The 25437-nt window shown below is 35.2% G+C and overlaps 2 protein-coding genes across 4 annotated transcripts in view; one reads left to right on the top strand and one right to left on the bottom strand.

Annotated features, from left to right (window-relative positions):
- FERRY3 (FERRY endosomal RAB5 effector complex subunit 3) overlaps window positions 1-16840 on the bottom strand; it is a 25197-nt gene extending 8357 nt beyond the window's left edge. The window contains exons 1-11 of one of the 3 annotated variants that reach the window (XM_031606210.2): window positions 16572-16840; window positions 14419-14613; window positions 14001-14146; window positions 12449-12630; window positions 9926-10025; window positions 9713-9834; window positions 7371-7477; window positions 6458-6655; window positions 3381-3509; window positions 2157-2225; window positions 427-629 (exon numbers count right to left, since the gene is read on the bottom strand). In XM_031606210.2, the coding sequence (XP_031462070.2) occupies window positions 427-629; window positions 2157-2225; window positions 3381-3509; window positions 6458-6655; window positions 7371-7477; window positions 9713-9834; window positions 9926-10025; window positions 12449-12630; window positions 14001-14146; window positions 14419-14596 (1434 nt within the window). In that variant the 5' untranslated portion in view covers window positions 14597-14613; window positions 16572-16840. Of the gene's footprint in view, window positions 1-426; window positions 630-2156; window positions 2226-3380; window positions 3510-6457; window positions 6656-7370; window positions 7478-9712; window positions 9835-9925; window positions 10026-12448; window positions 12631-14000; window positions 14147-14418; window positions 14614-16468 lie in introns of those variants that run through there. The other 2 variants (XM_090147971.1, XM_090147975.1) reach the window with 2 other exon arrangements.
- Window positions 16144-25437, top strand: RAD51AP1 (RAD51 associated protein 1). The gene is made up of 10 exons (XM_090139241.1): window positions 16144-16216; window positions 16337-16718; window positions 16840-17061; window positions 18373-18422; window positions 19808-19943; window positions 20481-20590; window positions 21624-21773; window positions 22826-22972; window positions 23884-24003; window positions 24747-25437. Exons 1-10 carry the CDS (start codon window positions 16144-16146, stop codon window positions 24872-24874), a joined length of 1518 nt encoding a protein of 505 aa, XP_089995367.1. The 3' UTR covers window positions 24875-25437.

The following is a 25437-nucleotide window of genomic DNA, read 5'->3' as shown; positions in this document are numbered from 1 at the left end:
TTTAGGGATACAGAATTAAAAATTGTTAAAAAAACAAGTTCTGCTGTTCCTAAAAACTTAGTTTTAAGATTTTCTAGATGACAATTAAAATTGGGATCTGATATAACCATTGTATCTTGCAATCTCTAAGCAATAAGTGTTGCCAAACACATGCCATCACTTCTCTCGTTAATACTTGTGCAGCCTTGCAATGAGCTGGATCAAGAAGGGGTGGGATTAAAAATGAAGAAGTTTAGCTAACTAAAAGGCTTTTAACTGCTTCAGTTCCTTAACTCTGGTCACCATATAGATACTTGTACTATTACAACGATGTGGCAGGAGACTGGGATAAACCTCCTCATCTGTGTCAAACAGCATGAAACGTGCCTTTAAAAAAAATTGCAAACAATTGCAATCTAGAAGCCAAAAGAAAACAAATTTACTTACTTCTGACATATCATGTACCAACAAGAGAGGAATACTAATGGTAGTAATATCATGTGTGCAGCAAACTTTGAGAATGTTTCTAAGTCCCATGATCGCAGGATCCCGAGCAGTTATGTTTCCAGATCTTACATTATCATCCACACAAAGATGAAATGCAACATGAATTTCAGAAAGATTTGAATGGCGAGTGATGTAGAATTCTCCTGCAGAATAACACAAAATAAGAAGGCAGTGTATCATGGTAGTGACCTATACTGAAACACACATATTATGTAATGTAGGAGTAGAGTCAGCCAGTTAAGACAAAAAGCCAATACAAGTAGACAATATAGATCAGAACACATACATAAGGAGAGAAATAAAAGAAATGAACTGGTCTAAAAATCACTGAGTATCGCAGTTTTACATTCATTCAGCACTCAATTCCCTGCTTTAATGAGTTTCACTAGCATCACAGACACCTGGTGTAGTAAGATGTAATAGTGCCAGTACAGGCGGATATGATCTAAACATAGTATGAAACAGAAAAACAAACACAGAGGAGGTATAATACTCAAAATATATTATGTAAGCACTGAATTGCAGACAGATGTGGGAGGCGGAAATACCAAAAATGGATGGGTTAAAATAAAGGATACAAAAAGTCTATGGAAAAAGGGTAATTGGTTGTATTACATACATGATACATACTAGAATGCAAAAGTATCAGTGGTTATTAGAATTTTCAATAATATGCAGCAATGGGAAGATGAGTTACATTGTTGGTTTTGAGAAGACACCTTAAGGGAAATTTTTCCAAATCAGTTTTCATTTATCAAAGATAAAGAAGCAGTGAGAGGCAGTGAAATTCAGGTTTCTTCATGTTACCTTCTGTTGGAGAGCAAAATGTCTAAACTGGAGTCAACAGAGAAGCAGGTATATGATAGCCCTGCTATTTCAGTCAACAGATAAGCATCTTTCCTTAAACCTATTTTCATTAGCAAGTCAAGATACCATCTCTGCGCTGGGATATCTGGAGAATGGGTATATAGTCCTTCTTGCTGACAGCCAAGAAGGAAGTAATCCCCAGCAGTGACCATCTAAGAATAATGATACACAAGCCACTGCAGCAAGATTTTACCAGGATTTATCTGTTAAGGATCCAGAGTGTATTTATAATCCACTAACAAGATCTAAAACAACCATGAAAGCAATTTTAATAAGTCCTCATATTCACCTATGGGTTATGTGGATTTGTGTCCTTTCCTCTCAACTGTGTATTTATCTTCAAGCTCCTCTGCAACTTCCTTTACTAAAAATCACAATATATTCAAAATCTATTTCCTCTTTTAGAGGAATGAATTCTTTAATTCAAAGATCAAAAATCAAATACCTTCTAAAATGCTTTACTGTATCTGAAAGAAAATAATTTGCTAGTAATAATTTGCTTCACCTTTTTCCAGGATCCTCAGAGATGGTCTTTTCTCCCCTCAAATTCTGAAAACAAATTTTAGGCATAGAGAAGTTAAGTGATTTGCCCCTACGTCATATAATGTGGTAGCAAAGCTGGGAATAGAAACCAGATGTCCTGACACCCAGTTCTCTGCCTTAGCCACAAGAACGTCCTTCTCCTTTGATTGAGGTCAACTCAGGTTTAGTTTATAATTTATGTTCTGAGTTTAGAGCTAAAAATGTGCATCTATAAAACACAATTTGCTGTAAGAAGAGAGGGGAAATGCAATGGAACTCACCTTGTAAAATATTCGACTGGTTACGTTCAATATTCTTAGATTTATCTTCAATTCCACTATCTTTGCTTCCTGTATATAAATAAATAACACAAACATTAAATATATGATGTATTAATGTGTTATCTGCTTTAGCATATAGGATGTACTGTAGCTGATGTCTAGCTTAAATTTTCCACCATAAAGTTAGAAAAAGTTGGGGGACAAACAGGAAGTGCTCTCACTGTCTTCAATAAATGCTGAACTGAATCCTGAAACAAATCATTAGCTTTCTTCCTCAATCACCCTATTCAGATATAAAGAAATACAACATTCTCAAACATAATACTCAAAGTTAACCCCACAACTACATAGTACCTTGCTATCTTTATTTTATTTTATTTAAAATTTTTATTTTATTTTATTTTATTTATTTTAAATTATGCATCTACTTAAAAAAAAAATTGTTCCCAATACTAAAAAATAAAATTTTAACAGAAATTTGCATGAATCATCACTATAAAAACAGCTTCCAGTCTTTTCCTTAAACTACAGCAATATGCAAGTCCCTAAGACTTTATGTACTTTTACAAATCTATGCACATTACTGATGTATTTAAGCCATATAAGTAGTTGTCTGCCAAAAAAAACAAATTTCATGATGTACATGTTGTTGAAGCAGTACTTGTACTCAGATGATTTCTCCGCCATTTGTAAATATAACTGCAAAATTTACCATTTGTAAGGATTTAGTCAGCACTAAAGAGAATACGAATTTAGTGAATGTATTGTTCAGTTTTAGCACTCATTTATGACGAGGGGAAAAAGTCATAGCATGTATTTTACAATTTTTAAAGCTTTTCATTTACATAGAAAGAAAAAAAGTTAAGTAAAATAAATTCCGTATTGTCATAGACAGTTTAAATTGCAGAGGAAAGCATAATGAGCCTACACACTTTGCATATGGATTGTGATGTGAGGCTGATCACAAGTATAATTAGAACTTAATGACTTTTTTTTTTTTAAAAAGGTATTTTTGTAATGATACCAAAGACATCACATGCACCATGTGGCCATGCAGTCTGTTAAGACAAAATTCCACACAGACTTCTTAACTTATAAACCAAAATATCACATTTTATAGATAATGTAATAGAACAAGAGCAAAACTAAGTTGCCCATAACCACAAATATTCCACTGAGGACTGTAATAGAGTAGTAAAGAAAGAAATTTTGGTTGTCACTGACCATGATGTTTTTTTGACTTATTGCTACGCTGCGCTCTGGCCTTAAGTACAACCTTCTGGACAATTTCAAGTTGTTCTTGAATTCCAGGAAAATGAAAATCTGTGCATTCTTGGCAAACAGTTGCAAAATCTAGGAAAATAAAAGATTTAAATCAGTGTCACAGGGCTATGCTAAGTAACATTACATAACTCAGTTCTAATGTTCAAGCAATGCTAGTTACAATGATAAATAGAAAATGAAAAATAAAACCAGACCAAAACAATATCAACCAACAAAAAAACAAAGCTTTTAAAACAAGAGAATTACTTCAAAAAACAACACTGCTTTCTGTTCAAATAAAATCATCTATACAAAAAATATCCAAAAATAATAGCAGCAACATATGTTTTACTGTGCTTTAAAAACAACCCTTCAATCTGCAATGCTTTATTAAAACATATATAGATTCTTCCAACAGCAACTACTGTATTCCATTTTGTTTCACAAAATGACTGCTATTAATTAAATTCATAAACAGTTCATCTGGAAATTTGGAAATACTGTTCTTTCCTCTTCTGTTCTCAAAACTACTCTGCTCTCTGAAAGCTAAAGAATACCACCAGCTGAAAAGAGCTGCAAATCCTTTTTCCAATAAGCAAGTCTGATGTCAGACTTAGAAAAATTAAATTAATAATTAGGTTCATAATATACTGCCCCTGTAAATGGTAATCTAAGCTACAAATCCTGATTTCTAGCCTTTTCTCCAAACAAGTTAGTGACTACCAGAAAAAGCTATCAGCAGGAAGCTCAACTAAACAATTCTGACTTGCTTCCTTTTTTGAGGTACCTGCTCTAATCCTCTTTAAGTACGTAATACACTTTGATTATCTAACGAGCTCCATATATTCCCATGAACAGGCTGTGATAGAGATAGGCAGAATGTAAAGAAAATCTTAATATACCTTATGTATTGTCTCCAACATAACGCACTTTTGAAATGCTTTACTAAATTCTGGTGTCCAAAATCAAAGGAAGAAACAGCTCATATTCCAAAAGATTATATTCTGGGTGCATCAAAATAAAATAACGCTAGGACTGAAACAACAACAACAAAAAAGAAGTCTCTCGTACTTAAGCTGAAATTAATTGTAGTCAACTGATTAAGTGTGCTATGCTCACTTAAATCTGAGTCACAGCAGCCCTATGAAGTCCTAATGTAAGAGACTTGTACCATAAATACCAAGTATGTAAAGAGACAACTCCCACACCTTACAACAAAAAGCTGAATATATCAACATAGTGAAAGGTCAGTTTTCCATGTGGTTGTAAGAAGCTCATCTATACCATCCTTTTCTTAATCACACAGAGATTTGAGAGTCGTTATAGCCTATCAAAAACAAAAGCTATTAGATTTGTGATCTTCTGGTTTAAAACAGAAGCAGAAAACCATTGCTACACTTTTGTAATCCAGAAATGTAAAGTACACACACCATTACCTCTCTATTTAAACAACAAGCATCAATGTACTATGTAAAGGTTTTCTATATAATATTTTTGCCCACATCATGAACCTTCAAACCTCCTAGCACATTTATGTCTAAGGAGAATGTTTTCAGAGTAGTGCTCTTGTAACAAATAACAGTTTAAAAGGAAAGTTTCTTCTCAAATGTGTTTATTACTGATCTTCAATCAGAAGCCACTACTCTTACCACACAGAGCATATAAAGAAATGTGGCTAAGCGTCAGTTGCTGCCTCAAGTTGTTTGGGGTCTTAGCATAACCAGATGTTCATTATTGATTTAAAGCAATATATTTGACTAGATTAGAGGAACAGAGACATGAAACATTCATTTCCGCAATATTTTTAAAAAGAATGGTAGTGCGAAAGCTATGGAAATTGCTCAAAGTTAAGTTTGCCAAAAGTTCTTTTGGATCTAAACGAAGTCAAAACATAGTGAGCATTATATTTTATAGATTGCTTGGTAGCCCCTTACTTTCTCCTGCTTTCTTCTCTGCTAAGGCTGCAGTACCTAATTTTGTGTTTAGTAGTATTACTTAAACGCCAATATTCTCTTGATCACCCAAGATTTATGGCAAAACAAATTTTTGCAATTTGTTAATAATTTAAATATATAACCAGTAATAATAATAATAATAATAATAATAATAATAATAATAATAAAACTAAGTGAAAACAAGAGCAAGCATGAAATAATACTGTGAGAATTAAGCAATTTGGAAATCATATACAGAATAAATGCATCTGGTATTTTTATGGGCACGCTTCCCTCTTCTATTTTTTTGATTCCACGTTGTTTTCAGTTTGTATGAAAGCCTACTTTTTTCCTCCCTTTTCTCAAGAACAGACGTGCTAGAAAAATGACAAGTAATACTGGCTACAGATAGAAAGATGTTTCAAATGTAAATTTTTTGGTATTAAACTTCTAGAAGATGGGAAAGTCTATAATATGGTAATATGGTATTATGGTTCACAGAATGCTTGAGCAATCAAAATTGTAACAAGAACAAACAGGTGTTTAATTCATTTGCTTTCAAACATTCATCATCACCTATTACTGGTGCACTTAAAATGGCTATTAATCAAGCTTTCCAAGAGCAGGCAAATAATACTCCTATTGATCCTTTTTAATGGAATTTATGGTACTGGAAATATTTAAAGCACAGGGCATTTTAACACATTTACTCATTGATTGTAGAACTATTTAATTGTTGTATTTGCAAATACATTTTGGTATGATAAGTCAACATAAGAGAGTTAGAAGACCCTACTGATAGCCAGTCTACAGCAGGCAAATCAACTTTAATGATTCTACAATAACATCCTCCTAACATCCTCCTTACTAAAAAGCAAAACCTAGGACAGAGATGGAGGAGTTGACAGCATAGAGTTCAGGCTACTCAGCACAGCTCTGTCTTCTATCTGCTTTTGCATTTGTTACTCTTTTGTAATACCATACACAAAACACTTGGTTCTCTAGCAAATTATTTTTACTGCACTATTAGTGAGAGAAGACAGCAAGTCTTTCAAGAATCATACTGACTTTTAATGGCATGTTGTACTCCATTAGAGGACTCACCTCTTTTGATGCCACTATATGAACTGATACGGTTATCTACCAATAAAACGAGGCCACAGAGAGAAGTTGAATAGAGAGACATTGCAGTTTGAAGTCTGTGAAGCTTTACTCCATTTCGATGATTACGTTTATGTTTACAGAAATCCAGCATATCAGCCCTCAGTAATCTCAAATTATGCATGGTCTTCAACTGAGCTCCTATATGGAATATAAATGGTCTTAATACAAACAGTAAAGGATGAAACTCAAGATTGTTATTAAAATGCAATGAACCAAAATTTCCCCCTAATTTTTGTGAGAAAGACCCATAAGGGAAACATAACCACTAATATACAAAGTAAGTTCTTAACCAAATGCATAATCTTATATGCATATCAGCAATTTTAAAAATAGAGTAAAAATGCAATACTGTAATAGAAAAGGCATATTTATACCTGAAATGAGACTTGTTCCCTGTGATAAAGCTAGAAATGAAAACTACTTGGGAGCAATTAAAATCAACAGCTTAAAAATCTTCAATGCACAAGCAATAGTAAAGTAAATTTTTTTTTTTTTTTTTTTAAAATCAAGCACCTATTATTCTAGGAATCGAATCAGCACTCATACTTTTATTTTCTTAATTGTTACATGCTTTGATGTCACTATGCTTTTCTTTATACTATTCACCTCAGCAGAGTGGGTAAAAATTTGCTTTCAGAATGTTTTCCATTAAGTATTTTTCAGATAGCTAAATGCTATTTAATATGGTTTATGATGTACTGCACTTCTCTTACACATGCAAACAACAAATACAAAATAATCCCAATCTGTATACAATACACTGACAATTAAATACTGTAAATAAGACATACACGTATAATTCTCTAGCATCTGTTCTTATGTTTTGGCTTTGCTGTCAGTTTATTTTACTTACCCAAGTGAATAGTAAAACTTTCTTCTAAAAGTCTTTGCTCTTCATAAATTCTTCCATTTCCTTCTACAGATTCTCTCAATTGACTGGGCTGAACCTTAATTTCATCACTAAAATAATAAGAAACCTACTGAGAAGTTTATACTAGCTTCTGTTCAACACCAACAATATTTCACAAATGCTATAAAAAAATTTCTCAGCCTGTGGAAATCAAGATACTAAACCTATTTTGAATGAACTCTACATATTGGAAGTCCTGCCTTCCTGTCATGCTGCAATGAAGTCATCTGCTTATCAGCAGGAAGAGAAAACTTCACTACTAGATTTATATTATCAGTCTTTTTTTAAAAAATATTTTGAGACTGAACAACAAAAATACCTCAATGCCTAGTTACAACATAATAATAAGAACAGGAAATAAAAGGGAGAGCAGAATAGAAGAACAAGGTAGTATGTTAGTACAGGTTGAACCTTCCCACCAATATTCTGTTCAATTTTGTTGCGATGCAACAGATGGCAGCAGAGGGACAGTCTAACAAAATGGTGCCTGACATGGAAGTGTGTATGAAGCATGTCACTGAATTCCTACGTGTGGATAAAAATGCACCGATTAACATTCATCGATGCTTACTGAATATTTATGGAGACTAAGCAGTGGACATTAGCACAGTGAGGCAGTAGGCATTATGTTTCAACAGTGGTGACAGCAGCAGTGTGTCACCTCCACTGGTGCAGATTTTTACAAAAGTGGCATGCACACTTTTGTTCATCAGTGGCAAAAATGCATAGCTAATGGTGGTGATTGCTAAAAAGCAAGGTTTTTTTGTAGGTGAGAATTTGCTCTATCAAATATAACTTCTTGTGTATGTTGCTCCCATGGAAATAAATAGGAGATATTACTTGTGGAAAGATCTGTGTGTAAGTATATTCATACATAAGCAACTATCTTTCTACCTCCAGGATTCTGGTTGCTCTATTACAGACATCCTATGCATTACTTCCACACGCATTAGGGACCTATAGTTCTCAGAACTCAACACAGCCTGAGGTACCACACTTTCTGTTATAACACTTCATGTACACTTCATATCTGTTATGGTGAATGGAAACATCTGATACTGAAAGTACAAAACTATGAAGCCAAACCTCTGTTTTTCTCAGAGGTACTTGACTCTGGACTTCTAGCTGCTCATTTCTACTGGTTTTCAGTTCTACGTAACTCTAGCTTGGCCACATCTTTCAGCAAAAGTGATTCACAGTTACAAGTATGAATGGCCTTTGTAATTTCACTGTCTTTAAAGCCTCACGGGAATACTCAGTAGTGCTGAAACTCCATGGAAAAATATTTAAAGACTGGGCTTAGTTTGAGCAGACTGTCACTATTACAGTGACTTTTTTTTTTTAATGGTCACTAGCTTAGAAAGCAGTCAGCTTGACTGGGAGATGTGCAGTCCAAAGAAAATATTCTGCAACTAACCTGAAAACTGCGAAACACTTCCAAACACTCTTGAGGAAAGTATTGAGAAATCTAATCACACATACAGTGTCTTCCAATATATTTCCCCTCATCTCTCTTCCTTCATGTTCCACACATTCCACTTTCTTATCCTGAGAGGAAACACCTAAGAGGAATGATGAAGTATTTTGTACTTCATCACATTCCATGGCATTTTCATCTTATCACTGGCATCCATTTGGTTCAAAGGTTTCACTTTCCCCATAAATTCTTACTACATCCACCTAGACTACCTGTTCAGGCTCTTCTACTAGTATGAGATACGAAAAAGCACCATGTTTTACTCCTTTGATTTTAAAAATGGTAACAAAGGCAGTAGATACTAATGATAGCAAATAAGAATCTCACCAAGTTACAAATTCTCATTTCCTTACTATTTCCTAAATGAAAATATTTTTCATTCAATGCTCACTGTAACTGGTCAGACTGAAAAACTCTACATTTTTAGGTCTTCTGTACTGTTGACATAAAACTTTAAAGAGGCTTATCAATAAAAATTTTGCAATACTGCTGTCACTTATTAAACTACAATTATTCTGTGTAATATTGGTAAGCATTAACAGAAAGCATTGTAAAATAGCGCTAAACAGACACTGTAAACAGAGAAGAACAGGAGGAAACTCCTGCTTAGTTAGCAGTGTAGTGTTTAGAGCATTTTATTGTACAGAAAGATTATAAAATATTGCACATATATAATTATCATGGTTTATTTGCCTTTGATTCTCTTGGATTATCCTGTTTAAATGGTTACTCGGGAAGAAAGGCTAGAAAAAACAATGTATTTTGAACTACTATAGACAGCAGTAAGCTTCACAGGGGAATAAAATACCTGATTGAGCTGTTGTTGGGATTCTTTAGGTCCCGATGAAGTTTTATCACCCATTCCTGATATTCCTGCTTCTGGATAGCAGTAGATTGTTTTAATTCATTGGTCCATTTGTTCTCCAAATCCTAACAAAAAGATAGTAATTTGAGTGTTTTGAGTTCTCTTTTTAATGCAATTATACACTTTATGTTTTATAATTTGCTGAACTTAGTTTACCTGCTGTGATTCAAAATGCCGAGCTGCTAATGAATTTACATCTTGGTCTGTTAGAGATTTCCCTAGTTCCTGCATCACCTTATCCATTTCTGCTCCTTGTCTGAAAGGGAAGCACATGCAGATTTATAACAAGGAACACTTTCAATAAACTAGCAGAGGAACAAGCACTGTTGCTGATATTGCCACTGATCAGATCTATCAGTCAGGTAATCAATGCTAATCGCAGGCCCAAGGTCTTCCATTTGCATCAGGGCATCCCAAACATAAACACAGGCTGAGTAATGAGTGATTGTACTGAGAGCAGCCCTGTGGAGAAGGACTTGAGGGTATCAGTGGAAATAAAAATAAACTGGTATTGTGCACTTGCAGTTCAGAAAGCCAATTGTATCCTGGGCTGCAACAGAAGTAGAGTAGCTAGTGGGTCAAGGGAGGTGATCGTCTCTGTCTCTTCTGCTGTCATGAGATCCCACCTGCAGTACTGAATTCAGCCTGCAGCATGAGGAGGATACAGACCTGTTAGAACTCAAAAACAATCAGTGGGGTGGAGCACCTCTCCTTCTTCATGGAGACTTGAGAGATGGGGTTTTTCAGCCTTGAGAAGAGATGACTCTAAGAGACCTTATAGGGGACTGCTAGTACTTAAAAGGATCTGCAAGAAATATGGAGAAAGACTCCTGAACAGGGAGTAGAGAGACAGAAAAAGAGGTAAAGGTTTTAAAAGTGTAGATGGAAATTTAAGGAATAAATTCTTTACTACAAGGATGATGAGACTCTGGAACAGTTTACCCAGAGAAGATGTGGAAGTCTCTACTATGGAAGTGTTCAAGATCAGGTTGGATGGGACTTGAAGCAGTCCAATCCAGTAGAAGGTGCATCTGGTCACTGTAGGGGGGAGGAACTAGATGATACATAAGGTCCCTTCCAACCCAAACCATTCTATGACTTTACATAAAACTCAACATAGCTGAAAGATATATCATGTAGTACTTTAACTACAGTGCAGTGCAGTGAATTAAGTGCATTTTATAGTAGCTATTTCGTTGTCAGACGCTTAATTCTAACAATTTTAGGGGGGTAGTTCTTTATTTAGTTAACTCTTTTGAGTTAACTATTTTATTCAAGAATAATGGAAAAGTCACTGGACATAAAAGAAAAAAAAACCTTCACAAACAAACAAAATCCCCAAAGGCCTAAATGCTCAGTCCTAGAATCTGAAGAAAATTTTCCTTTTATTGAAAGCAGTTAAAAAAACTAGTTATCTCAAACTTTAGGTTTGGAGCACACATATTTTCAATTTAAAATAGCTATCACGTTTTTAAAAAGCAAGTCCTGTTTTGTTTTGTTGTTGTTTTTTTTTCCTAATAAAAATGAATTGGACAGACCCAAATATGTAACAAGTACAATTTCCCAGCTAGATACTATAATGAAGACATAACTATTGTTTTGAAATAAAATTTCTCAATCCGTTTTGCTTTGTTCCCTCCCAAACACAAATGATGCAAACATGTAACCACCAGGAAGTAGGCTAAACACACTTATTTTTAATATCCAGATAATTTTCCAGCTCTTGTTGTATTCAAAAATGGGCACTGGAGCTAATGAACAGTCCTGCTATCAGCTGTTCATCCAAATACTTCATCTCTCCCTCATCTTCCAAATTTCCTGGCTTCACTTTGTCTTTTGTATTCATCCTAGAAATAAATAGATTTACTATAGCAAACTTAAGTTGATGGTCACGAATTCCAAACCACCTTCTGTGTAAACAGAACATTACCTGCACTCATAGTTGAGCTGTGTGCAATTACTGCTATTAACACTAAGTGCTCTCTCTTCTATATAAATAGTCAAGAAGAGTTAACAAGCCACACACACACACACAAAAAAAAAAGCTTACATTACTGGAGACTTTCATCCCCAAATTAGATATACGTAAGATTTGTTCTGGAGGTACATTAGAAATAAACAAAAAAGCTACATAAATAGGTATACATCATATAAAAGGAGCTTAAAAGCAAAGATAGTGCTGCTTACAATGCTAAAGCATACTGTTTCGAATAATCTTGGTATTTCACAAGCACTGCCAGCATTTATATCTAGTATTTATAACATCCCGCAGTGCATATTCTCCCCCTTGTGGGCAAAGCAGCCATCTGCAACTTTACACTCAGGGAAGTCGGGATCCCACACAGACTTAACTACTTCCTAGGGTTTCTGAATTGAAGTTCATTCAGTTTCATTCCTCCTTTCAATTTCTCATTTAAAATACAATCAAGGCAAAACACGGTACATACTTCGTTTACTAGACATCCTAAGTACTTATCTATAGAACAAACAGAAATCAACACCATCAAACCTCATATTACTCAGATGAACTTTTCTAATTCTCAGTGACCAAGTAGAATGGAAGATAGCTGATCCCAGTAATATAGGCTAAGTATTTATTACATGCTTAAAGACAGAAATACAAAACTGGTGGTGTACACCTGTATTTGGTATAACAATAAAATAAAATAAAAATAATACCTTTCCTGTAGTTTTTTCAATTCCACATCTCTTTCACTTATTAATTCTGAGATGCTAACAAAATAATTGTGTTCCAGGTTTAACAGTGTCTCAGAAGCTGGAGAATGTATCAGATCATGATAAACATCTGCAAAATCTTCGTCCCAGCTGTTTTCTTCAGGTTTTGCATACTCTAACGTTGTCTAAAAATTATAAAAGATACATCCTTAAGGGTACCAAATGATTTAAAATAAAGATGTCTTATAATGGTGGCACAAAACCAACTGGACATTCATTCTGATGTACATCCTTCAACATACATTACCTATCTCTTTCCTAATTTGAGTTGCCTGTACTCTGGCTTAACTATTATTATCTTCTCTCTTCCCATATACTTTCGTTTTGAAAGCATCGAACAGCAGAAGCATTTTGATTACAGAGAGGAATAATCAATTTTCAGCCACCAACCAATTGGAAAGAAGAAAATTTAGCTTTTTTTTTTTTTTATAGTACCTTAAAATAATATCTGTACAATATTTCATCATTTGATGAATTTTAGATTGGGTTCAAAACATTGGCTATGCAAAGAAAAATGTTTTATTAGAAAGAAGAACCAATTGTTGATATATTTAGAATGTGATCAACAATGATTTCAGAAAAGCAATTTTTACTGAACAAAGAATGACCCAAACATGTCAATTCAGCAAGCTCTTTTATACTGAAACACTCCATATATTCTTATATACCAGTTTCACCTGATAAATGTAGCTGATGTATTGAATAATAGGTTAAGGAATATCAAAAAACAGTATAATCCTAAACCTCGCACAGAGACAAGGTTTTAAACAGTCTGTTTAACCTATTCATTTCTTCAGAGAAAGAGAGGGTAAACTCTTTGTTTGATCACACTCTTATGCTCCTCAATAAAAAAAAAATTCCTTCTTAAATGGTCAACTAATTTCGTTTTGTTGATGTTCATTAAGGCAGACTTTTTTTTTTGCCAATTTTCTTTATAACGGACATATATTCCCACATTTTCCTGCGATATTCTTCACTCTTCCATGACAAGTCAGGCCCTCAAACTTTTCCACAATAGCTGCAGTTTCTGTCATGCTTTTTTCTCTCCACTAGGACTCCAATTCCTCTGCATTCCTATTTTCTGAAGTTTAAACACAAAACAAATAACTAAGAGTACAAAACTTATATGAACTCAGAAAATGAGCTGAAAACCACATACCTCCTCCGTTGGAGTCCTCATTGATATTTTTGCAATTTACTATCTTCTGATTTGATTCTAATGCACTGTAACCCATACATCCACTTCTGTTTGACCGCAAATATCTGCTTTACCTATTTTGATTTTATAGCTCAACTAAATTTTTGCCAGTAATGACATAAATTCAGGAAAAACCTGATAAAGAACTTGCATGATCACTTCAGAATAAAAGGGAAAAATTACAAGAATTGATCAGTAAAAATGATTTCAGTGTAATTCTGCACCTTTACAAAAGTGATTATTTGAGTATACTCACAAAACAAGTTCTGAATATTAATTTTTCAGCCTTAATCTTACCTCTTTATAAGCTTTAGCCCAAGTATCTGCCAGCTGGTTTATGTCTACTTCTCCTGACTTCACAGCTTCCAGAGCCATTTCAGCTTCTCTATCATAACCTTTTATAGTTTCATCTTCTATGAACTTATTAAGAGATTGCTTCAGGTCTTTTATAACAAGAAGAGAACATTACATCAACAAAACCATGTCAATGGAATATCAGTAATCAGGTAGGAAACAAAGTTTTTTCTGAAAAGCTTTCATTTGGGCATCATACTTGCTTGTACCAATACCATATTCATAAATGTTTTGCTGTTCTTGTTTTTAATTTAAATTAAAAAAAAAACACAAAAAACAACTTTTTTTCAGTACTTGTTTCTTAAGGTATCTGGTAAAACATTGACATTTGACATGAATTTTTTTAAAAAAAATTTCTTACCATTTTCTACAAAACATGGCAGATTGTGCAGAAGCATTAGACGTCCATGCAAATGACTAATATTCTCTTGCACAGGAAATTTGAGAGGCACTGTAAGCACAAAATGTTGATTTCCAGCATTGAGTGTGTACACATAGTCTCTCTCTCCAGCACAGGCCTTTCCTCTATTAGGCTTCATCTTCTTGAGTTCATTTCCTGCAGTAGCAATGAAAACAGCAATAATTACATTCTCATAAAATAAATAAATAAATAAATGCACGTCTTTGTTAATAATTTACAATTTCTAGCAAGATAACTTTTAATCCTGCATTTTTCATTGGTGTCCATCTCAGCTTTGGATTCCAAACACACAGGTAGAAGCTGTAAAATGAATATCAGTTTCCAGAACACTGAGTTATTTCAATCTGGGATCGAGCGCAGTACGGTACTTATTTTCAAGAATTACAGTATAAACCTTGTTACTAAAAGGCAGAAAAAAGACAGAATAAAAACACATAAAAAGCTATCTTTAACTGAGAAACTGTAACTGCAAACAACTATATCTCAAAAACTGAAACAGTTTGGAGTGCATTAGGATTTTACTGCCTCTTCTCCACTGGTGGTAGAGTTGTAGGGAGGAGAAGACAGCAGTAACTTCTGGAAGAAGCTTACTTAGTTCTTTTGAAATGTGCCTAAAGATAGATTGGATTTATTTTTAAAGGACACCATCAGAAGAAAGAAAAAAAAAAAAAAAAAAGGAAAAAAGAAAAAAGCAAGAGAACTGTCTACAAGACAAAAATGAACAATGGGAGCTGTCTTGTGTCTTGGTAATTTTTCTCTACACAAGGTCTCCTTCATACATTTACAGTTCTCTTCTTTGAACATAGCCTGCAATGTTGGGCACCTTATCCTAATGGAAACTTGGAAACTTCCTCAGTGTTAAAAGCCACCGTCCAAGAAGAAGGAAAGCAGAAAACAAAAAGTTTATTCTCCACAGAAAAATTTATAGGATTAGTTTATAGGGTCACAAACAAGTCCACATGCTGGAAATCAATTAAGCAAATGACTTTAATACCGTTTATTCCACCTTGAATGCTGCATTCAATTCAGAGACTCCCAGCACAATAAAGACATACACCTGTTAGGGCACATTCAGAGGAAGACCACAGAGATGATCACTGAGCTGAAGCACCTTTCCTATGAAGACAGGCTGAGAGTTGTTTATTTTCTTGCCTGGACAACAGAAGGCTCCAGGAAGACCCTGTAGCACCCATCCAGTACCTAAAGGGAGCTAACAGAAAAGTTGGGGAAGGACTCTTTATCTGTAGTGATAAGACAAAGGGTAACAGTTTTAAAATAGAAGGTTGAGACACTGGAACAGGTTCCCCAGAGAAGCTATTGATGCTCAGTTCCTTAAAGTATTGAAGGCCAGGTTGGATGGCACGTTAGGAAATCTGATTTAGTGGGAGGTGTCCAAACAGCTAGAACTATCTGATCTTTAAGGTTCTTTTCAATCCAAACCATTCTGTAGAAAACTCAACACATAGCTGAAAGATATATCATCCTGTTTCATCTACAAGTTCCACACATGAATGAACATTCCAAGACAACCAAAACAAAATTGAGGCCGGCACATGTCCAGCTGTAGAGAGGGATCTAAACAGCACCACCTAGACATGCAAAAGCAACAAATATCTCTGTGCCACTCCTCGAGTAAACTAACTTTAAGAGGGGAAGACAAAGGATATGAAAAGTTTTCGATCCCCGTGTGACAGAGCACTGTCTGCATTTGTGTCCTCAAATCCACTGCGGGCTCAGGGTTAGCAGGCTCAGAGGAGCTGCAGCAGTAGCTGTGGTTACTGAAAACGCAGAAGCAAAGTTGGTGACACAAGGGAAGAGGAGAAGGGTCTGCAGTAACGTGTTCCCCGGGCGAACAAAGCCGCCTGCCCGGCTGCGAAGCAAGCTCGTTCAGCCACGAGACTGCAAGGCTCAGCTGCGGAGGTACGGCACAGGAGGGGCGGCCCGGCAGACAGAGCAGACGAACGCCGCAGCGGCTCCGGAGCAGTCTCACCAAGCCGAGGGGCGCTGGGCGACCGGCGCAGGGCCGACAGAGGTTGGGGTCGGCGCCCTCGTACGAAAGGTAGGAGTGACTTTCACCACCCCCCATCTCTCACCTCGATTCCGGACGACGGATTCGATTTTTCTTTCCGGGAAGTGCCGACGCCAGGACGTCCTCCCTTCCCTTCAGTAGCTTCTCATCCGGAGACGCAGATTCGACGCCGTAGAACCGGCTGCCTCCGCTCCGCCTCTCTGTGGCGAATGTGCAATTCTGCTGCCGTCAAAAGAGGGGAACGGAGTCGTCAACGGCGCGCGTCTCTCGCGGCCGTCGCCGGCTGCAGCGGCGATGGCGGGGATGGTGCGGAGGTGCGTGACGTAGCTCAGATCGGGTCTGGTCGGGCCGCGCGGACGGGACGAGGGACTCGAGCGCGAGTGGCGCGGTTCGGTGGCCGCCGAGCCTCCCGCTCCTCGGGGCGCGCAGGCGTTGGGAGTGCGCGCCGAACGGCGCCGAGCGATTTTTCTTCGAAAGCCTCTGGCGCGCGCGCTGCGTCTGCCCGTCGCTGACGTGACATCAAGGAGCCTTTGCGTGCAGGTGGTGGCCCTCAGGTGGGCTCTGTAGGAAATATCCAAATAATTTTGTAGGACAGTATCTCTGATAAAGCAGATTTTATTCGCAATTGCAATGGCGGGCCTCTTGCAAGCAGGAGAGCCCCGAGAAAACAGGGTTACATCTTTTTATCCCCTACTGCCCGACGCTTATCTCTTTCTGCCCTGGTTCCTCATTGGCTGAGTACTGCAGGTTCACACTCTTTCACGACGCTTCACTAATCAAGTAAACGTAAATCTTTGCCGCCCAAACACAAATATCTTAATTGTTTAATTACCTTCTAACAATTGTTTTCTCAACAAACATTTGGTCGCAGTTTTTGGATGCCTGTTTTATAACATAAACATAGTCTCTTGATTGTTTAGTTACCCCCCCCCTTTAACATTTGTACCCCTTTACACTAAGTCATTGTTCTGGTCATTCATCTGTCCTTACATAGAGATAAGCTCGGAAGGAGGATAGAGGGGAGTATCTTGGAGCCTGTCTATGGCATCCTAACATTCCCACAGAGTGGGACAGTTCTGCTTTGTGTAGAGGCCCTGACTCCTTGTAAGTTTGTTAAATGTATTTTGCTTCTGCCGGTCTAATGAACAACGTTACAATATGTTTTCTAGTTCAGAATACTATACACACATTGTTTAGATCGTTTAAAATCTACTGCGGTTTTGTGGGAACGAATTTGTTAGGTAATTCAGTAATTAAGTTTCCAAAAATGTTACTAATATGTGTATGTTATTCTTACTTTCCGCATTAGTTATTTCTAAGAATATGTTACAACTTAATTCTTTAGACCAATTGCCCTTTTCCATTGTTCACTGCAGGCCTGGAGCACCTCTCTGTAAGGCAGTTTCAGGGGGCTCGGCTTGTTCAGCCTGGAGACAAGAAGACCCTATAACAGTCTTCTAGTATCTAAAGGGAACCTACAACAAAACTGGAAAGGGACTCTCAGGAGGACAAGAACAAACAAGTTTAAATTTAACGAGAGTAGGTTTAGTTGAATATTAGGAAGAAATTCTTCACTATGAGGGTGGTGAGGCACTGAAACAGGTTACACAGAGAAGCCAAAGTAGGGTAAATGGGCAGCCTGATCTAGTGGAGGTGTCCCTGCACTTGGAAGGGGGAGTTGGAACTATCCCAACCAAGCTATTCTATTACTCTTAGTAACCATATAGTTTGCAGTAGTTACATGTTACACGTGTATTTGGACATACATTGCTTTTCTCCTTAAATACATGATTTAAACCAAATCAAGAATTTGCTAGTAAGGATTCTCAATATGACAGGCTTAATACTGTGTTCTTTTGCCACAGGAACAGGAAAATTGTTAATTATTCAGAATTTGGGGATTTTGAAGATGGTGGTAAGTGATGTATTTCTGTACATAACTGAAATGTCAAGCACGGATGCCACAACCTAAAGCATCAGCAGAGTGTTCTTTTTTGTGACTTAGTTAAGTAACAAGGCTATTACTGTTTTCAGTGGATGTAAACTGGGCACATTGTTAAAAATCTTGATTCAACACGAATATGATTTCGGTAAGCCAGAGCATAACAACAGTTTGCCAGGGATCTGTTGAATGCACTGTGTCTTTTGATTGCAGGAAAATCTGTTTCTCTGCCTGCCTCAGTTTTCAGAGAGAGTTACTTGTTCCATGTCCTCCTGATGATCATTTCACTAGTCTGCATATCAGAATATAAAGGAATTTATGTAGTTGGCTGTGCACAGATCTAACATTTCTCATGGAGGTCTGTCATAAAGGATTTTGGATAAGGATTTAGCAATCAAATTTTGAGTTCTACTGGTAAGAAAAATAGATTGCAGGCTATTTGTTGTCGTGAGAGTCCTCCTTTACTTCTAAGCCCTAATGGGTATTGCATAATTTTCCTTTATGAATTTAAATTAGCTTTTTTTTTTCTTTTTCCCCTGCTATTTGTCAGTTTTTGGTATCCATTGAACATTTTGAAGTGATAGGAAGGGGAAGGAAAAATTAAATGATGTTGGAGATCTCTTGTAAGTCATGTGAGTTAATGCAGAGTCTTAGTTTCATGAGTTTAAATATGGTTCGTAACTTTTCTTATTTTTTTTAAGTGTCCACTTGTATTATTAAAAAAAAAAAAAAAGTTTGTTTTCTTCTGTCTTTTAGATTTTTTTCTCTCGGAAGAGATCATGTATTTGTTCTATGGTATTTAGAAAACACATTGTTGTATTTTTCCTTATTTTCCACTGTGAGCTGCATTGTAATTGGTCAGAAGAAGTTTTCCTACCTTCAAATATTCTCGTAAAACTGGAGAATGTGTTTTGTACTTGTTGAGAGGCAATGTGAGAAGGCTAAAAAATAGGAAGTAGTCTACATTTCTTGTGAATGGGAGGCATTAATGTAGTTAATTTCCAAAACAACAAGACTCTAAAACTAATGAATGACAGTGATTGCTATTATAATTGATTATTAAGTATCTCAAAAGATGAAACTTGCATCTATTGAGAAACTCAACACTAAACCATTAGTCACATATTGTTAATATAAATTGCCTTTAACACAGATGTATAAGAAGTCTTGTTATATTTTCATTTAAATTGCATTGAAGAACAGTAGATTTACACGTCTCTTTTATTAACAGATTTAATTTCGGAAAGGTTGTGTATTTTTTGTATTTTCAGTATATGATGAAATTGAGTTGAGTGACCTCTTTTTGACCACATAGAAGAAGGAAAATTAATTAAAGCTTGTTAATATCTCCTACATAGATGAAGACTTTGCATGCATAGCTGCACCTTTGACAAAAAAATCCAGAACGCAGCCTGAGGAACCAAAAAAGGAGAAAAAGAAGAAGCAAAAAACACGAGAATTGACTCCATCGCAAAAAGAGTCACCTATTGGAAGGTAAGAAAAATTGAAATGTGGTTTACTATGTTTGGAATAGGAACCTGGACTTAAAAACTGTATTTTTTTCTTTTTTTCCTATAGTTTTATGCATTTGAGAATGAAGACTCAAAATGTTGTTTTAAGAATTAGAATGTTAAGGAAGTACTGCTATAAAGGAGAAAGTGTTGTTGTTGTTTTTACCCTTTATCTTCATTAAACACACTGCACATTGTATTTTCAGGGATAGTCTTGTGCATATCTCAGATGTGATACACGATTTTTATGGCTATTATTTTATAGAAGTGGAAGTCAAGAGGTGGATGATGTTTGTCTTGTTTTCTCTTGTAATAATACTTTTAAATATAGTGTGCTTTTAATATCAGGAGATACTTTCTTTAAGTCTTTTCTAGAACTAATTTGTGGCATGATGTTTGATAAAGTATATATTGAAATATTAATTTCTGTAGAAATATTGGTATTTATGTCTTAGCAAGTCAGAAATAGGTTAGTGACTCTTGTCTCATTATACTTTTATTTTGAATGTTTGTTTTCCAGAACATCCTTGGATGATAGTTTCTGTGAAAGGGATTTGAATGTTACCTTGGCCTTGTCCATCAAAGAAAAATCAGCAAATATCCACGAAGTACAAAATTCAAAAGAACAAGGTTATTGTGCAGTTCAGTGCAATACTCTGTTTATATGTGGTGAACTCAACGTGACTTGTTTTATAAAAAATAGATTGAAAGTCATGTTTTTTTTCAAGATGTTGTGATAAGGAAATGTGAATTTCTAGGTGGTACCTGTCTTCTTATGTTAGTATTTTTTACTATGAGAAAAATAAATTCTCTATAAGATCTTTTGAATAGGTTGTTTAGAGAGAGATAAAAATTTTATTTTCATTTTTAATAAATTGCATTTTTATAATGTCATTTTCAAATATTACTATTCCATATTTTTAAAATTTTGTTTTCTGGATACCTAAAACAATAAGAATATTGAATCAGGAGATAGGAGACCTGTTTTTCCAATTGTAGTGTAGACAGTGAACTTTTAGGTAGATTGTTTTCATACTCTGTCCTTTCAGAAGTAGCATTTAAATTCACATTTAAATACATTTTTCTCATTTTTCTTTCTCGTATTTTCTGTTTTTCAATTATATGGGGAAAAAGAAAGTGTCTATATTTTAAAATATGCTTAATGTTGAGGAATTTAAAGACCCTAACATTGGAAAAAAAAAACTACTCTGAATGAAATAGTTACAGATCACTAAATATTATCTGGAAGAAACAATAGACACAGTGTTTTTAGATGACGAGTTTATCTGCTTTTACAAGAAGCAACACTTACCCTCAGTTACTTAATATGTCTGGAATATGTAAGCATCAGATAGATGTGTCCAAAACATTTGCTGTGCCACTGGAAACTTTTTCATATTTCTGATTTTATTTTGGCTTTCTGTCCTTTAGTTAGGTTTGATTACACATAAACAGTGATCACTTTTACTACCAAAAAGTACAGTTTGATCAGTTAAAAAATAAAGTGAGAATGTCATAAAAACAGGTATAGATAATATGCTTCTCTAATGGTGTAGTTTAGAAAAACAAAAAAGAATTCAGAGCCTCAAGACTCAAATACCTGCTTCTCTTTGAGCAGAGTTACTATGAATTTTGATTAATTAGACCGCCTTCTGTTTTCTAGGTCTCAGTCAGGTTCTAGATGATGACATACCTATGAATGGCTGTAGGCAAAGGACAGCAGCATTTGAAGCTTTCTCTCATCAGAAGTTACTGACCATTGACAGTTGTGACAGAGAGCACATTACTGACTCCGAACCAGTGACTGTACCAGGTAAGTTGTCAGTAAACACCCTCTGCTTAGATGTGTATTGAATGAGATTACTTACATTTAGGTTATATGTTCATTGAAGCACATACTTCTCCTTTTTTCTCTTTCCTTTCTCTTTACTGAAATGTTTTAATACTAGTGAAATCTGAAGACACTAAATCTAGACACTGGGGCTACGCATTCCCTAAACTGGCAAAAATCATCCACTTCTCTGTGTATGCTGCAGTATGTCAGAAAATCATTTTTCTACCCGCACTGTCCGGGGAAAAATGGTCTCTTGAAAGAGCCTCTGTTCATTTTTGCAACTGTATTGCAGAGAAGTATCACATGTTCTTCATCACAGTTCTTTCAGTGTTGTCTTTATCTAAGCTCATTAAAGAACAAAGTAGCCTTCCTTCTTTCCATTATCAACTCTCAAAAAACCTTGCTGCATCTGGTTCTAGGTCAATAAGATTCCAGTAGGATCTAATTACTGAATGTCTGTAGCTCTCTCTCTTATTCCCCAGTAGTTGATATGTCTCTATCCAATCTTTATCCATTACAGAAGGCTTACTGGAAAATATTTCTAAGATTATCAGTTAAATAAAATATTTGGAGAATAGTCCAGATATTCCTGCTTGGAAATTATTCCTAAGATTTGCTAGTGTATTTTTAAGAAATATTTAAATAATAAATGTGTAAAATCTTTCCTGCAGCTGAAATTTGACATATTTTTCCTCTTCAAATATTTGTGAACAAAATTATGTCAAAATCAGAGGCTCTGACAGAGTTTACCTTTTTCATCTAGCACATGGGTATTTTTTTTTAACTGATAATTAAAAACTGTCAATTGCATTTTATACCAGTGTTGAAATATTGAAATACAGGGAGAGAAATCTGTAAATGCAGAATGTTCTATGATAGCTATTTCCTTCACATTTCATCATGTAAATATATTTTACTATATTCTTAGTATACCCTGATTCTTTACATTCAACATGAGATTAGAAGACTAACTAGAATAATAGTAAATTCTATTTCCTCTAAAGAGTTGAGATCCTTTTTCCTTGCTGTAGATGAGGAATCAGAAGAAGATTCATATTATAGTGAAGGTAATGATGAAGACTGTGCAATGGAAAAGATGAAAATCAAAGGAAATAAAAAGGAAATAAAGAGGCAGACTGGAAAAGAAAAGACTCCTAAATCTGAGAATAATACTACTGGTAAGTTTCTACTATGAATTTGAATTTGAAATACACTTCTTTTTAGTATAAAGGTTCCTTTTGTTTTAATCCGTACCTTTCACAATAAATATTTCATGTTTTTTTGTTCTGATATTCATAATCATTTTTCTTATTTAAAAACAAAGTATCTTAAAAGGGACCTGCAGTGGCAGATAAATTAGGCTGACAAACTGACTCTACAGAGTTAAGGGAAATGGAGATGACAAAAAATCTGAAAGAAAAAAAGCTTTAAAAGAAATAAACGCTGCTTACAATAAGAACAGACAAAACTGAATAGACAGAGTTCATTTCTTTTTTAAAAAAAAACAACAGCATCTAAGAAAAGGCTACATAATATGTAAGTCTTTAATCAAAAGACAGCCAAACAATGCTAGTGTTAAAAACTGGAGAAAATGTTAAATATTCATGTCCTTCAGACTTGAATTTTTCTCTGTATTGCTAACACAATTTAGTTTTACCTAAATAGCGTAAGAAAAGTCTTACTGTCATGTTAATCCTGTCTGACTTGATAATATGTTTCAATTTCAGGCATGAATTTACATAATTTAGTTTACATTTAGTTTTAATTGTTACAAGGAATGGTTTGTTTTATGTAGCTGACTGAAGAACCTTCCCTCTTAGCAATTCAGTATCTGGAATATCTTTAACAAGAAATAGTTGCAGTGCTGATTAACAAACCAGGATTGAAATTCCAGAGTATAATAATTTTAACTGTTTAAATATATGTTGTTGGTTGGAAGACATGATTGTCTATTAACATCCACGTTCATTTCACTCAATTCAGAGAGGTCTTGCAGTAAAGAGATCTATCATCTTATACAATATAATGTTTTTTCAGTAAAAGTGTCTTTCCAAGCTTTTATTTTTATCTGTATTTACTCCTTCAAAAGTAACAAAACTAAAATCTGAGCAAACACAAAAGAAGATGTCCACGTCTCCAGAACCGGTTGGAAGGCCTTTACATACATCAAGTCCTGTAACAAACAAGAAGCCCAAATGGGTACCACCAGGTACATTAAAGTTTGTAGCAGATAGATTTGTTGTCTTAAGTTTTTAGAAATGCCTCCTAAAAGCACGCAAACAAATAAAGAAATATTTTAGGACAATGACTGCCCTCCAGAGCATAGATCAAATCGTAAGCAAGAGATTGTATTGTGTCCCTTTCTCGCATATTAAGAGTTTTCTTTAGCTCTGGTATGTGTTCTGTTGTTTTGTATTCTAAAATAATATTGGAAATATGTTTGAGTGTTTTAAATGCTTTAGTAAGATTAATAGTTAGGAGTTTTAATGTTTTGGGATGTTTAAGCATACTGCTGCTGACTCCTTATTCTTACTTTCCTTCATATTCCTTTTCTGCACACATTTCTTTTCTCTTTGACTCCTTTCTCTAAAACATTCTTTTATCACTTGGCATTGTGTTCCATTGTGTGATTGTCTGCGGAACACCTGAAAATGCACGGTAGGCTAGGCACAGTCTTTCTCTGCCTGTCCAATGCCATGTGGTGCTATTGCTCTGATACATTGCTGGTTATTTAAAAATGTGTGCTATGCCTGCTGCTTTGGCTCCCAAATGGATCGGTTCCTCGTGAACATGCTAATTTTCTTGTACTTTCATGGTGTGTTGTTCAGTTCTTCTTGCAGTGCCTTTAGAATACCTTTTTTTTGCTCTGCTTTGAAAGCTATGAAAAGATTAGATTTTTATGATTTTTTTTCTCTGTGTTCATAAAACTTTTTGTTTTAAAATTATTTTCAGCTGCAACAGGAACAAGTAACAACTCTATGAAACATGCTTCAGTTAAATCACCTACTCAGTGTCTTAGGCTTGGCCTTTCCAGACTAGCAAGAGTCAAACCACTGCATCCCAATGCCACCAGCAGATAGGTGGTCAGTGGCAAGGTGAAGGACTGTATTTGGAAAAGACTTGGGAACACATTTTGCGTAGAGAGGGTGAAAAAACACTGGGCAATAAAAGCTTCATGACATCGTTGGTTTTCTAGGATAGTTGTTTAGTACACTTCTAATATTACAGAGTTTTATTCTGTAAAATGCTAGGCATCCTTAAGTGCTGCTGCATAATATTATTTGATCAAGGTGACATCTGGGTCACCAACTCATTATGTGTTATACTCAAAGATACAGGTTTATAATCTAATTCTCTGCTATGTGAATTCAGCATTAAAATAGTCTAACCAGTACTATGTCAATTATGGAATTCACTATCTCAAATAGATTATTTAATACAAGTGAAAGTGATATTTTAAATGTATTTCTTGGAAGACTTAAGCCATCACTTCTATCCTCTCTTCTTCACTTTCAGAATTTGTTAATGTTTGCATATCTTAAATGTGTTTTTAATTGCTTTTTAAATGTATTTTAGGTAGAAATTGTATTTAAAATGTATTTTGAAAAAATGTAAAATAAAATATATAGTCTAATGAATCTTA

This window comes from Phasianus colchicus, chromosome 1 (genome assembly GCF_987193195.1).
Source record: "Phasianus colchicus chromosome 1, bPhaCol1.hap1.1, whole genome shotgun sequence".
Lineage (NCBI taxonomy): Eukaryota > Metazoa > Chordata > Aves > Galliformes > Phasianidae > Phasianus > Phasianus colchicus.
The sequence above is the reverse complement of the archived record's forward strand: the minus strand, read 5'-3'. Positions and strand labels throughout refer to the sequence as shown.

Coding starts and splice junctions, on each gene's coding strand:
- RAD51AP1 (XM_090139241.1), top strand. CDS start 16,144: ATGAAAAGTTTTCGATCCCCGTGTGACAGAGCACTGTCTGCATTTGTG. Junction 19,944..20,480: donor AAAGAGTCACCTATTGGAAG/GTAAGAAAAATT, acceptor TTTGTTTTCCAG/AACATCCTTGGATGATAGTT. Junction 22,973..23,883: donor ATCTGAGAATAATACTACTG/GTAAGTTTCTAC, acceptor CTCCTTCAAAAG/TAACAAAACTAAAATCTGAG.